The 13,185-nt window shown below is 50.2% G+C and overlaps 1 protein-coding gene and 1 pseudogene across 1 annotated transcript in view; both read right to left on the reverse strand.

The window, feature by feature from the left end:
* Window positions 1–319: 319 nt before the first annotated feature.
* Window positions 320–845, reverse strand: LOC102441224 (annotated as a pseudogene).
* Window positions 846–3,237: 2,392 nt separating this feature from the next.
* Window positions 3,238–13,185, reverse strand: part of SLC26A9 (solute carrier family 26 member 9) — a 29,535-nt gene continuing 19,587 nt past the window's right edge. Inside the window, exons 14-21 of the mRNA XM_006094843.3 lie at window positions 12,644–12,713; window positions 12,416–12,508; window positions 12,164–12,277; window positions 11,261–11,548; window positions 10,137–10,191; window positions 8,596–8,741; window positions 6,447–6,518; window positions 3,238–5,482 (exon numbers count right to left, since the gene is read on the reverse strand). Coding sequence (XP_006094905.1) covers window positions 5,435–5,482; window positions 6,447–6,518; window positions 8,596–8,741; window positions 10,137–10,191; window positions 11,261–11,548; window positions 12,164–12,277; window positions 12,416–12,508; window positions 12,644–12,713 — 886 coding nt within the window. The 3' untranslated portion in view covers window positions 3,238–5,434. The remainder of the gene's footprint in view (window positions 5,483–6,446; window positions 6,519–8,595; window positions 8,742–10,136; window positions 10,192–11,260; window positions 11,549–12,163; window positions 12,278–12,415; window positions 12,509–12,643; window positions 12,714–13,185) is intronic.

A 13,185-nucleotide genomic window follows, 5' to 3' on the forward strand; every position in this document is an offset into this window, starting at 1 on the left:
ATTCTCACGACTGAGCAAGGACAAGGCCACAGTCTCAATATGCAGCAGAGGCAGCCCCCTCCCAGCCTCAGCCCTTGCCTCTTGGTCTGGCAGCTGCAGGTGGGCCGGGTCATGATCCAGGGTGACAGCCAGGGCAGTAGCCCACCCGCCATGGGATCTGGGCTGGCCATGGGGCAGTAGTGGGCAGCAGCAGCAGGTTACCAAGGGGGCGTGGAGTGTTAGTTGGGCTGGCTGAGACCCATCCTCCCATGGGTGGTGCTTGGTGAGGGTCTGGGGTAGGGGGGGGGGCGGACTGTGAGGTGGGGGCACCTGGAGCGGCTCAGTCGGCTGTGAAGAGGCGGCTGGAAATGTCCTCTAGGAGCCAGATGATGCCGGGCAGCAGGTTATCTCCTGTGACAGCGCTGCAGCCCTGGATGCACCAGTGGTGGCTTCGGATGGAGTCCAGCTCCAGGGCCTCGCGAATGGTGTTAGAAGATAGTGCCCCAGGCAGGTCCTGCTTGTTAGCAAAGATGAGGAGGGTGGCTCCAGCCAGGCCTCCTCCACCAAAAGGCTCTGGAGCTCCCGCTGGCAGATGCATGCGCTGGCGCTCGGTGCTGTCTACCACCCAGGAGAGGCTGTCAGTGCTCTCAAAGCAGTTCTGCCGGTAGGACCGCAGGGACTTCTGGCCGCCAACATCCCAGATGTTCAGCTTGAATCCCTGGTGCTCCAGGGTCTTGATGTTGAAGCCCAGGGTCGGGGAGATGGTGTCAATGTCTTCTCCATTGAACTTCTTGAGGATAGTTGTTTTGCCAGCGTTGTCCAGGCCGAGCATGAGCAGTCGCAGCTCCCGCTCTTTCTGCTTCATCTTCTTCCGAGGAGACTGTCTGTAGGCCATTGTATGCTCTTGCCTCCTTGGTCAAATATTACTTGATCATAAAGGCGTGGGTTTATTTCTGGGTTCTCTGTTCTATCCCATTGATCTATATGCCTGTTCTTATGCCAGTACTAGGCTGTTTTGATTACAATGGCCTTGTAGTATATATCAGATATCATGATTCCTCCAACTTTGTTTTTCTTTCTCAAGATTGCTGAGGTTATTTAGGATCTTTTTTGGTTCCATATGAATTTTTGGAATATTTGTTCTAGATCTGTGAAATATGCCATTGGTATTTTAACAGGAATTGTGTTGACTCTATAGATTGCTTTGGGTAGTATGGACATTTTAATGATGTTAATTATTCCAATCTATGAACATGGTATATACTTACATTTGTTTATATCTTCCTTAATTTCTTTCTTCAGTGTCCTATAATTTTCTGAGTTCGAGTCTTCTACCTCCTTGTTTTAATTTATTCCTAGGTACCTTATATTTTTTGTTGCAGTAGTAAATGGGATTGTGTTTTAAATTTCTCTGTCATAGTTCATTATTGGTGTACAACAATACCACCGATTTCTGAATATCCTGCTACTTTACTGAATTCATTTATTAGATCTAGTAGTTTTTTGGTAGAGTCTTTAGCATTTTCTATGTACAATATCATGACATCTGTGAATAATAACAGTTTTACTTCCTCTTTTCCAATTTGGATGCCTTTTATTTTTTCTTCTTGTCTAATTGCTGTGGTTGGGACTTCCAGTACTATGTTGAATAAGAGTGGTAAAACAGACATCCTTGTCTTGTTTCTGATTTTAAGGGAAATGCTTTTAATTTTTGTCCATTGAGTATGATATTGACTGTAGGTTTGTCATATATGGCCATTATTATGTTGAAGTATGACCATTCTATTCCCACTTTGAGGAGAGTTTTTTTTTTTTAAATCATAAATGGATGTTGGATTTTATCAAATTCTTTTTCTGCATCCACTGGTATGATCATGTGACTTTATCCTTCATTTTGCTTATCACATTTATTGATTTGCGAATATTGTACCAAACTTGCATCCCCAGAATAAATCCCACTTGATCATGGTGTATGATTTTTTCAATGTATTGCTGGATCCAGTTTGCTAATATTTTGTTGAGGATTTTTGCATCTATCTTCATCAGGGATATTGGCCTATAATATTCTTTCTTTTTAGTGTCTTTATCTAGTTTTGGAATTAGGATATGGACTCCTAAAATGAGCTTGGGAGTGTTCCCTCCTCTTGAATTTTTTGGAATAGTTTGAATATTTGTAAAATTCACCTGTGAAGCCATCTGGTCCAGGACTTTTGTTTGCTGGGCGATTTTTTTTGATTACTGATTCAATTTTATTAGTTGTAATAGATCTATCCAGGTTTTCTGATTTTTCCTGAATCAGTTTTGGAAGATTGGATACTCCTAGCAATTTGTCCATTTTGCCCAGGTGGTCCAACTTGTTGGCATTTAGTTGCTCATAATATTCTTTTTAAGTCCTTTGTTTTTCTGTGATGTCTGTTGTTACTTCCTCGATTTCATTTCTGATTTCATTATTTGTATCATCTCTCTCTTTTCTTGATGAGTCTGGTTAAAGGTTTGTCAATCTTGTTTATTTTTTTTTTTTCAAAGAACCAGCTCCTGGTTCCATTGATCTTTTGTATTATATTTTTAGTCATTTATTTCTACTCTGATATGTATTCATTCCCCTCTTGTACTTACTTTGGGCTTTGTCTTGTCTCTAGTCTATCTCTTTCCACTTCATTTCTGTCTCCTTCACACCTTTGTTGTTTTTCTGACTCCTCTTATTTCCTATTGTTAACAGACAACCTTGGGAGCCAACTTAACTCTGCACAGTTGAGTCCTATGGCGTTATGCTCCTTGCATTTCATCACAAACTGGGGAGGAAAAGCTGTGACTAGATGTGTGTTCCCCCAAACCAAGGATCCTGAAAGCTTTGCTGAGTATGATGGGGTTGGCCTTGAACAGAATGTTGAAGAATTAGCATGTGAAAGGTGCACAGAGAGATGATGGGGCTTTCACTTCCCTGACAGCCACAGAAATCACAGAGTGGGCTCTGGGAACAGGTCCTGAGTATGTGGGTTCCTTAGCCCAGTTTCTTACCCTAATCTCTGCTCTTCGGCTGGATCATGGAGTTTATTCATTGCCGGGAGTGGAAAACCAGAACCTGGAGAGGCACTGAGAGACTCATGTTGAATTCTTAGCTCCTGTTGCTTCCTTTCCCCCAGGACAGTACAAAGCAAGGCCAGCTTTTCTGGGAGGTGACTTGTTTATCTTCCCTGGAAAGCCACTCAAATACACGCATTTATTCACATTTCAAAAGCACTTTATTACCAAAATGAACAAAAGGAGAAAGGCATTTAAATTAAATAAATTACACAAATGTCTCAAGAATCCTGGCTTTCCCAGGAACCACAACATCACTGGTCTGTATCACTAAGAATATTTGAAAGTATTGAAATTCTGGATCATTTCACCACCTTGCCCTCCTTTCCTGCTTCGATCATTTCCAGGGAGTGGTCTATGTGAATCTGTGTTCTTTCCAAAGTATTCTAAAAATGAAGTTTTCTATAATATCTTTCTCCACCCCCCTGTGTTTCCAATTCCAATGGAACATGTTGTGGAATCCCTCCATGAGCTCCAACTCCAGGCCATCATGTGTCAATAATCCCCATTAAGTCTGGGGCTGGCCTGGTGGTTAATGGTGACTTAATCAAGTCCCCAAGGAGAGAAACATTTGGTTCAAAGGGGATCTCTTGACTTGGATGTCCTGAGACTCTTTTTCCACCTCCTAGGCCTAAGCTAGACTCTGAAGGAGGTGGAGTAGGGGAGGGTGAGTTGTCATTGGCTAAGGTCTTGTCTTCCTGGAATTTGGCACTTTGAGTGCTGGGCATGGTGAATCCCAGATAACATTGTCTTCTGCCTTCCAAGTTTTGAGTTCCATTGGCAGCCAGATGGCATAATAATTCACACAGAAGCAATGCTTGTAGGCCAAGAATCTGTTGGCTCTTTGTCAGTACCCACTCCTTTAACTCTAAGAAGACTTGCTAGCTGACTGGCTCACTCAACATACACACACACACACACACACACACACACACACACACACACAATGCAGGTCAGGCTGAAGTTAGGAATTGGTACATTTTTCTAGGCTGGGCCAGCCCAACCTGTTGAGCAGGGGTCATTAAGTTGAAGGAGCTTGGGAGAAGCAGTGGGGAGAGGCCAAAAGGTTTTTTTGTGTGCACATCCATGGAAATTTCCCCAAACACTTGCTCATGAAACCTATTTATTTTTAAGTCACAGTGGGTTCCTCCAGTTACCTCCTTATGTTCCTAGAGAACTTAACCCCTCTTCTCATCTTTCCTAGAAGGAGGTGGCTTCAGGTCCTGAGTTTGTTAAGGAACCCCTGTGGAGGAAGACCCAATCTGGGTCAGCCCTTCTCCATGTTCTGTGCCTAGGTGGGGGGTGTAGCTGGTCTTTGGGGGGCATTCTCCCTTGCTTGGCTGGAGGATTCAGGCCCCAAGTTGATAAGGAAGAGTTAAAGTCATTGGCTCTTGCCAAGTGAAGAAGGAGAAGTCAGATTTCCCAAGTGGAGGAGGCATTTCCCTGATGGGCTGTCAGGTCAGGGGGCACTTTCAAGGCTCACTCAGGTCCCACTAGTTTGCCCTAAGTTGGTACTAACACTCCACCCCCATCTCTGGTACAAAGAGGGAACCCCAAAAGCTTTTGTGCAGAATAACTGGTACCTATTGGTAGGTTGCCAGAGGATTCTGCCAGCTATCCTCCTCTTTCTTTTGGGTTCCTACTACCAAGTGGAAGGGAGCAACCCTGAGGGCAGGGGGAATGGTAATGTTTCAGGAAGCTGGGGCAGCTACCTCGGTGAACTGCTCCTGGGGAGGTAGTTCTGCTGGCCTTGAGGGCTCTGGCTACTCCCCAGGCTCGAGTCTGACATGTTGAATAGCCTGGAAGTCCCAGCAGCCTGGAGGTGAGGAGGAGGCTGTACAATCACCCAGACAGAGATTCCTGGGTTGTGGGGAGTACAAGGTCCCAGAGGAGCAGAGCTACCAGGAACAGAGTTGGGGCAGCTGGAAGGGGCAAGGGACAGAGTCCTAAGCAACTTTGTTCCTGTGTCTTGTGACAGCTTGGTGACACCAGGTGACACCAAGCCATGCATGCCCAAGGACACTTCTGAAGCTTTCACTCCAGGTCAGCACCCACACTTTCCCTTCTGTTCTTGGTTCATGCTTCACGTCCAGCAGTCAGGGCCTCTGGTCAGCCGCCATGGAGAGCAAACAGGATGCTTGCTGGCCAGCATCACGAGGGTTAGCAGAAGCTTTCCCTGCTTCTGAGACTGGCTCACTCTAGAGATGCCAGGAGGGAGGCAGGGTGACGAGAGAGGAGGAGGAGGAGAAGAGAGAGGAGCCGACGTCCTGGTGGAGGTGCTGTCCTCTCCTGCCATCTGCTGTGGTCCCAGGCTCATCCTTCACGAAGTCCCAGGTGCCATGCGCTCGGGAGGCAGCCTGGGAACTGCTGGGCCTCACAGGGCGGTCAGAGTCTCTGCGTGAAACATGCTCCCGAACATCTCCTGCCGGGGAGGAGAGGGGAGTGGAGGAGCCGCGTTAGACAGACCCCTTGGGTTCAGGGTGGCTGAGGGCTGAGATCAGACAAGCTCTATAGTGCTTTCTGGCTGATAAACTATTTTGGTCCTGCCCAACAGTTTGGAACATGCTGGAGATTCCAAGGGACCTGGAAAGCAGCCTGCCAAGCCTTCCTGGCTCTGGCTGCATTTCTCAATGTCTCCTGCATGCCATCGGCACTCCCAGAGGGGTGCCCAGAGGGCAACGGAATCCAAGCCCTCAAAGACTGGGAAGAAGCATGAAGTCAGGTGCTATTTCTATCTTGTTTCTTTTAACTCAGGGCCTCAGGACCAGAAGGCCCTATGGGGATAACCCCTCCCATCTGCATAGCTCTTAGCTTTTAAGGCCTGTCCACACGCAATAATATTGGTCTCACTAGCATCTGCACCCTTAGAATTCACCTGACCCTCCCAGAATATAAGTTTCCTAAGGACAGGGGTCTTCGTTTTGTTTATGCCCACTCTGAAACTGTATAGGCAAGCACCAAGCACTCCATAAATACCTGTTGAATGAATGAAAGAACAAATGAAGCCCCTGCTAATTTTGTGAGGTAGAGGGGACAGGTATTACCCACATTTTTCTTATTTTGCAACGATAAAATCTGGGGCCTGGTGTTGTTATGTGGCTTGCCCAGGACCACGTGTGCGATGTGTTGGAGAGTTAAGAATAGCTATTAGTTCTCTAGGACTAGGTCCAGCCCCCCGCCCCTCCCCCCCCCCACCGCATGCCTTTCAGGGAGTGAGAAGAATTAAGACCTGCTATTAAAAGAAAGATGAGAAAGAAACTTTGTTGACTTCAAGATGACTGTTCTGGCCTGGAGGTGAGAGGGCCCATTAAACACCTTGGATTTGAGAGGGTCTCCTTCCTTCCCCTTCTTCCCCCGCCCGCCCTACCCCCTGCCCCTTAGCTCACCTGCTCTAAGTCCCAGTAGCTGGGGCTCTCCTCCTCCGAATCATATAAGGAGATCTCAGGGTCCACTGGAGCCTAGAGGGGAAAAGCAGTACAGAATGAGCTCTGTGACTGAGTCACACAGCCTGGTGCAGGGTGAGCTCCATGACAGCCACACAGCCTGGTGCAGGGTGAGCTCCATGACAGCCACACAGCCTGGTGCAGAGTGAGCTCCATGACAGCCACACAGCCTGGTGCAGTGAGCTCCATGACAGCCACACAGCCTGGTGCAGGGTGAGCTCCATGACAGCCACACAGCCTGGTGCAGAGTGAGCTCCATGGCAACCACACAGCCTGGTGCAGAGTGAGCTCCATGACAACCACACAGCCTGGTGCAGAGTGAGCTCCATGACAGCCACACAGCCTGGTGCAGGGTGAGCTCCATGACAGCCACACAGCCTGGTGCAGAGTGAGCTCCATGACAGCCACACAGCCTGGTTCAGTGAGCTCCATGACAGCCACACAGCCTGGTTCAGTGAGCTCCATGACAACCGCACAGCCTGGTGCAGAGTGAGCTCCATGACAGCCACACAGCCTGGTTCAGTGAGCTCCATGACAGCCACACACTTGGTGCAAAAGGCAGGCTTTCGGTGGCACCATGTGCTCAGATGCACAGCTGCTCTCCTCCCCTTTCCTCCCCTCCCTCACCTGTTCACAAAACAGCCCCGTTCTGCCTACACCAGGGCCTGCCCTCTGGGGGCATTTTAAAGGCAGGGAAAGTGTACTTCGCTTACACTGACAAATGGCCAGCTGCCTGACTTCAGGGAATCTATTTCCGTCTGTTTCCTCATCAAACTCGCTTTGCTGGCTTTCTACTCACCATGCTGTTGAAAAGGGTGTGGTGTGATTTATATACATGAATATATTCTGGAATATGTAAATATATTACATATATAAATTATTTTAAATATATAAACTGTAATAACTGGACATTATTTGCACAATAACAAATGATAAGGAACTTCCTCTTTTTTCTGCGTGGTCAAGGTTCATTAACTGTGCTGCATAGTTTCTGTCTATGGGTCGAGGGCAGGAGCCAAGGTCTCGCGTATTGCTGGGCAGCCTTTCAGTCCCTAGGACAGATGGCTTCACCTTCATCAGTTTCTTACAGCAAAGAGCACATTGTTGCTCTGGGGCCAGAAAAGGCTTTCCTATGACCCCCAGATGGTAGGGTCGAGTTTTAACGAGGGCTGGGACACAGTCTTGGGTGGCCAAGGACAGGGGCTGAGCTGGGAGGGGACTCTGGGAGGTGGGGGTTGCAGAGAAGGCCTGGGCAGGGACCCCAGTGGGGTGGGCTTTTTCTGCCTCCCCAGCTTTTTTGGAATTCTACAGTGTTATTTTTAGCTCATTTACATACCACTACTGAGCTAGTAAATTAAATGTCAAGAAACTGAGATAAAACTCAAATCCAGTTTCTTCCTTCATCACCAGCCTGAAATCTGCAAGCTCTGTTAAATTAAAACAGGCAGGCTTACTCCCTTCCCTCCCCCAAATCTCTTCTAGCAGAAGGAGGAGGAGGGGTGAGCCATGCCAGAACATGGGACATAGCCGAATTTGGTGTTTGTGTGAACGGGCTCTAAGTTTTTTTTCATCTTTCTTTTTTTTGGGTTTTGTTCTTATCTGAATATTAATATTTTAAATATGTTTTTGTTGTGTTTTTTTTTAGAGAGAGAGGTAGGGAGAGGGAGAGAAACAATGATCAGAAACACCAATCAGCTGTCTCCTGCTCGCCTCCTACTGGGATCAAGCCCACAACCTGGGCACATACCCTAACCAGGAATCCAACCGGCGACCTCTCGGTTCATGGGACAACACTCAACCAACGAAGCCACCTGGCCGGGGCCGAACATTAATATTAATAAAAGATTTACAATATACAAACACTTTCAAGTGACGTAAAAGATGTTATTATCAGTTATTCCTAAAGCAAAAACAAAAGAAAAGGCCTCTGAGGTAGGTAATGTTAGTTTTGGGTGTCCATTCTACAGGTAAGGAAACAGATTCGGAATTGGTTTTGGAGCACCCAACTTCTCCTGAGCTCTTTCTAATGCCCCCCTGGTCCTGCCATTTCAGTGTCCTGGGGCCTAGGATCCCTCAGATGTCCGGACCTTACCCCTTGGAAGTCACGTCCTGGGGCCACTTCTCTGGCATTTGCCTGGGCAAAGAGGACTGCGTCGTGTATGCTGGGAAAGACGTGGTTGCGGTCTAGACACCCATCTTCAAAGACGCCTCCATGGCTAATGTCATTGTACACCTGAGCTGGAGAGAGGAAAAGACCACCTTCAGAACGATAACGGTCATTGTGGATTGGAGCTGGGGGTGAGGAGATTGGTGAGAGGATAGGAGAGAGAGGCCTGAAGGTCGCTCTCTGGGCCTCCGAGGGCTGTGGCAATGACCTTGCAATATCAGTTCAGGACAGCAGAGGGCAACGTGAGCTTGAGGATGCTGAACCTTCAACCCAGGGCAGAAGGAAGCAGTTTGATTCAGGGAGTCGGTACTTTGTGGCCATCGGAGAGGGAGAGGCGAAAATAGTTCATGAGGAGGCTGCTGCCGGTTCTGTCTCCTGAGGGCCCTTCCTTCCTCCTGCTGACCCAGGACTTTCCCGAAACTTCCGCGTGTGGCGGAGCTCCAGCTCCTACTCCTACCGGGCCTTAGAGCTGATTTCCTGAGGAGTGTCAGTGAGGCGGCAGGAACCTCTGGCTCTAACTCTGGAGCACGTGCCCAGCACATCATTGCCATCGCAGCCTCCCTCTCCCAGAGCTGGGACATGCTCAGGCCGGTTCTGAAGGTGGACAGGCCCCCTGGAAGGGCTCTGACCCTCGGTGGGAAGCGGAGTGAGCGAGTAGGTGTCCCTTCACATGCTCTTGCGTGTCTGTGTGTGCGTGCTGTGTGTTCATGTCCCTGCACTCCGAGGGTGTGCTAACAATGTGACAGTCCACTGCTGTGTGGACATGCCCTCTGGCTGTGTATATGTGCCCTTTGGAGGTTGCATGCATAGAAAACTGCATATCTGCATCCCCTGAGTAGTAATGATATATGTTTGATTTATTATTCCTGGACTTTCAGGATTAGAGAAGAACCCCAAATTCATCTAGTCAACCTCCTTATTTTACACTAGAGGTCCAGTGTACGAATTTGTGCACGGGTGGGGTCCCTCAGCCTGGCCGGCGATTGCCAATCAGGGCTGTGGGAGGTTGGCCGGCCAGGGGGAGGGGCCACGGGAGGTTGGCTGTGGGAGCATACTGACCACCAGGGAGCAGCTCTTGTGTTGAGCATCTGCCCCCTGGTGGTCAGCGCGCATCATAGTTCGGTTGCTTAGGCTTTTATATATATAGACAGGTGACAATTGATCCCTAGACAGATAAAGTGACTTGGCCAAGGATACATGGCAAATTAGTGGTGGGGAAATTAGAATCCTAGTTATCTTTTCTTAACTCCACGATCTCCCACTCTGCTATTGAGATTCCTGGGATGTTTACACAATCTGGCCACAGTCTCCTCTGACTTGTGTCTGAAGCTCTCATGAGCAGGCAGTAGTTTGGGGGACCACATGGGTGCTCTCATTTCCACCCCCTTCCTTGTTCAGCATCCCTCCAACCTGTTCCCACCTCACCCCCTCGCCAGTCTTTCAACCTCCTAAATGTCTTCTCTTACCATGAATGTTCACCAAGAAGACCTTCACACCGATCTTCCCATAGGTGGAGCTCAGCTAGAAGCATCGGGGTAAGGGGGGGCAAAAGGAAAGGAATGTTCTGAGTGGGTCTCCAAAGTGATTCACAGAACCCATTTCAGAGGGGAAGGCAAACAAATAAGCAATCCTGAGAGCCCCGCAGCCACAGATAAAAATAGCAGCAAAGCACACCACTTCTCGCTGGAGTGTTGGCTCGAGGCTTCTCTGAAAAGCAGGGAGGAAGTGGGGCTTTGCCAAGGAGGCGGGCACTTAAAGTCACCAGGGCCCCTTCTGATGGGGCCAGAGCTTCCCTTTCAGTAGCTTAGATTCCCAGACTCCACCTCTTTCCCCACGTTGTGGCTTCAGGCAGAAGCTGCAAGGGAGACCCAAGGCCTGGGGAGGCGAGGGCTGCAGCCAAGGCCCACCTGGACTTCAGGTCCAGGCCAGGGAAGCAGGCCGAGCCCCTAGCTGGGGACGAGCTTTCGGGGTACCTGGCCAGGGGTGATGTCAGCCCTTATACTCTGTTCTCTTGGACCTGCGCCAGCTCTGAGGTTGGCTGACTCAGCCCTTGGAGGTGGTCGCTGAAAAGCTGTCAGGTGAATACATTTCTTCAAGGTGCCCTGTGGGCTGCCTGTTTGGCCCAAGGATGTGGGGCACTGATATTGTTTCTTCCCTCCTCAGCTGGCCGGGACTGGCTGATGCTGGAGTGTGTGGGTGAGTGTGGGAAGGAGCAGCAGACCATGAACCAGGGCCAAGCTGGACTCCACTCAGAGGACCCTGGGGTGGGTTCCTGTGGCCTGAGAGGGAGCTTGCGATGGCCTCTGCTAGAGAGGGGTGCTGTGGGAGGGTGCGACAGGGGGGCCTGGACCTCTGGTCTCCCTCTCCAGCCACTCATTCATTGTCTTGGGCTGTCTGGGCCTGCTCTGCACAGAGCCCCTTGGCCTGGTCACATCTGGGAGAAAGGGGTCCTTCGGGACCTTCACTCCTATTGGTATGTATCCTCCCTCAGCTTGTCAGAAAGAACGCTCCAAGCAAAGGGAGAGTGGGAGAGCAGGAGTAAGGGTGTGCATGGGGGGTGCCCGGTGCTCCCTCTGCACAAGGGCCTCACCTTGGCCAAGGCTTTGATGCCCATTAAGTCCACAAAGCTGACCCCACTCATGTCGAGGATGAGGGTGTGGAAGGTGACGAAGGGCGGGACGCTGGCCAGCATGTCAATGGGCTCACGGGGGGTCTCGGCCGGGGCCGGCGGCTCGCAGTGGGAAGCTGGGGGGCTGTCAGGGCTGAAAGTGATGTAGGACACGCCGCCCCCGGCGCCATTCGCAGGCGTCTGGTTGTTGTTGGGGTCGGTTGGGGCGGGGTTCTCAAAGTCCTGCTGGAGTTCCTGCAGGGAGACAGTCTGGGGAGGGGGTGGGAGATCAGCAAACTGAACCAGACTTTGGTGTGGCTCAAGCAGGGCCAGGGAGCCTGCGGGTGAAGGAGAGTCACTGAGCTTGATCCTGGTGAACACAAACCCCGAAATCCTCATGGGAAAGGCATCTCCCCAAACCCCTTCCTTGGGCAGGGCCTGCAGCTTGGTCTCTCACAGACAGAGTTGGAGGATCCTTCCAAGGGAGGCACCGAAGCCACTGCCTACTTTATTCTGGGAGGGCGCCCTTTGGGAATAACTGAGCTCTTTTTTGCATTTTCCCGTGCCGGCCTGTTTCTGCCTGTAACTCCCACACCCATCTCCACCGTGCTGCTCTGGGTTGGCTGGGAACCCCAGGAAATTCACTGCTGCTCCCCCCGCCCCAGGGTTGTTCATAAGTCCATGGGTCATACCCTATCTTAGACAGAGAATGGGGGGACATGGGAGCTGGTCTCCCCTCACCCACGGATAAGAATGGTCAATGGCCACCAAGCAATGTCCACAGAGACTTTTGTCTTTGCCTGGAAGGGTGCTGCGGGGAGGGGTACCAGGGTGCAAGATCCGAGAAGGCAGGAGAGAGCATGGCTGTCCCTGGCCTCAGCTCACCTTGGTTTTCATAAATAGAGACTTCCTCTGCTGTGTGGGCATCGCTCTCCCCCTCTCCTGCTTCTTGAGGTATTTTTGCTTGGCCAGCAATACTTTCTGGGGGTCCACACCTGTCTGTAGGGAAAGAGTCAACAGCAGGCTTGACCTCTCGCCTCTTTGAAGGAGGCCCGTCCTTGGCTCCCAGCCCCCTTTCTTCCACCTTCGGGTCACTCTCTGCCCAGCCTCTCTGGTCACCAAGGGACTGAGACTTACCTTGGCAATGACTTTTTGCCTGAAGATCTCTGAGTTGGCAAAGTAGAGAGGAGAGCAGTAAGTGACGATCTTAATCCCCTGGATTTCCCGGACCTGTGACAGGGAGACTGAGTTCAAGCAGCAGAAATGTCTTTATTGACTTTTTATTTAAAAATCCCTCTTTTATTTGGGGGTGGGGGGAGGGCGGGGAAGGGCAAATGAGGAAGTTCATAGGCTTGGATTACACACCCTATTGTAGGTCTTGGGATTCACATAAATGTCCATGTCCATGACCTGGGCCAAAGCATAGCCATTTCGACTGGATGAAGAAGAAAAAAACGTAAGTGAATGCTAACCGCGAATGGGCCTGGAGGGATACGGGCTGGGGGCTGGGGCTGGGGCAGGGGCAGGGCAGGGTCCCTTGTGCACCCCTGGGCTTGCTGTGTTTGTCCTTTGGCACTGGGGACACATGTCTGGTGGCTGAACTAGAACCAGAGGGATGACAGGCCCTTGACATAGCTCCCAGACTGGGGCTTAGTGGGAGAGAAGGGGTGGCGGTACACACGGTGACAAGCTTAAGTGGCCCTAAAGGCACTTCCTGGTCTTGAGTTCTCAAGAGAAGAAGGCAGGGTTTCCCTAACATTTAGCATCCTTCTTACCCTGGCCTGGACACCCTGGAAGGTTCTATTTAATCTTTTTATAGGAAGGACATGGCATCTGTCCTCTGGCCTCATATTCCTCTGGGTGAAGCCCCATGTGGTCTGGTGTCTGGCAGTGCCTTTGGAAGGACA

The sequence above is a fragment of the Myotis lucifugus genome, unplaced genomic scaffold (assembly GCF_000147115.1).
Source record: "Myotis lucifugus unplaced genomic scaffold, Myoluc2.0 scaffold_145, whole genome shotgun sequence".
NCBI classification, from domain to species: domain Eukaryota; kingdom Metazoa; phylum Chordata; class Mammalia; order Chiroptera; family Vespertilionidae; genus Myotis; species Myotis lucifugus.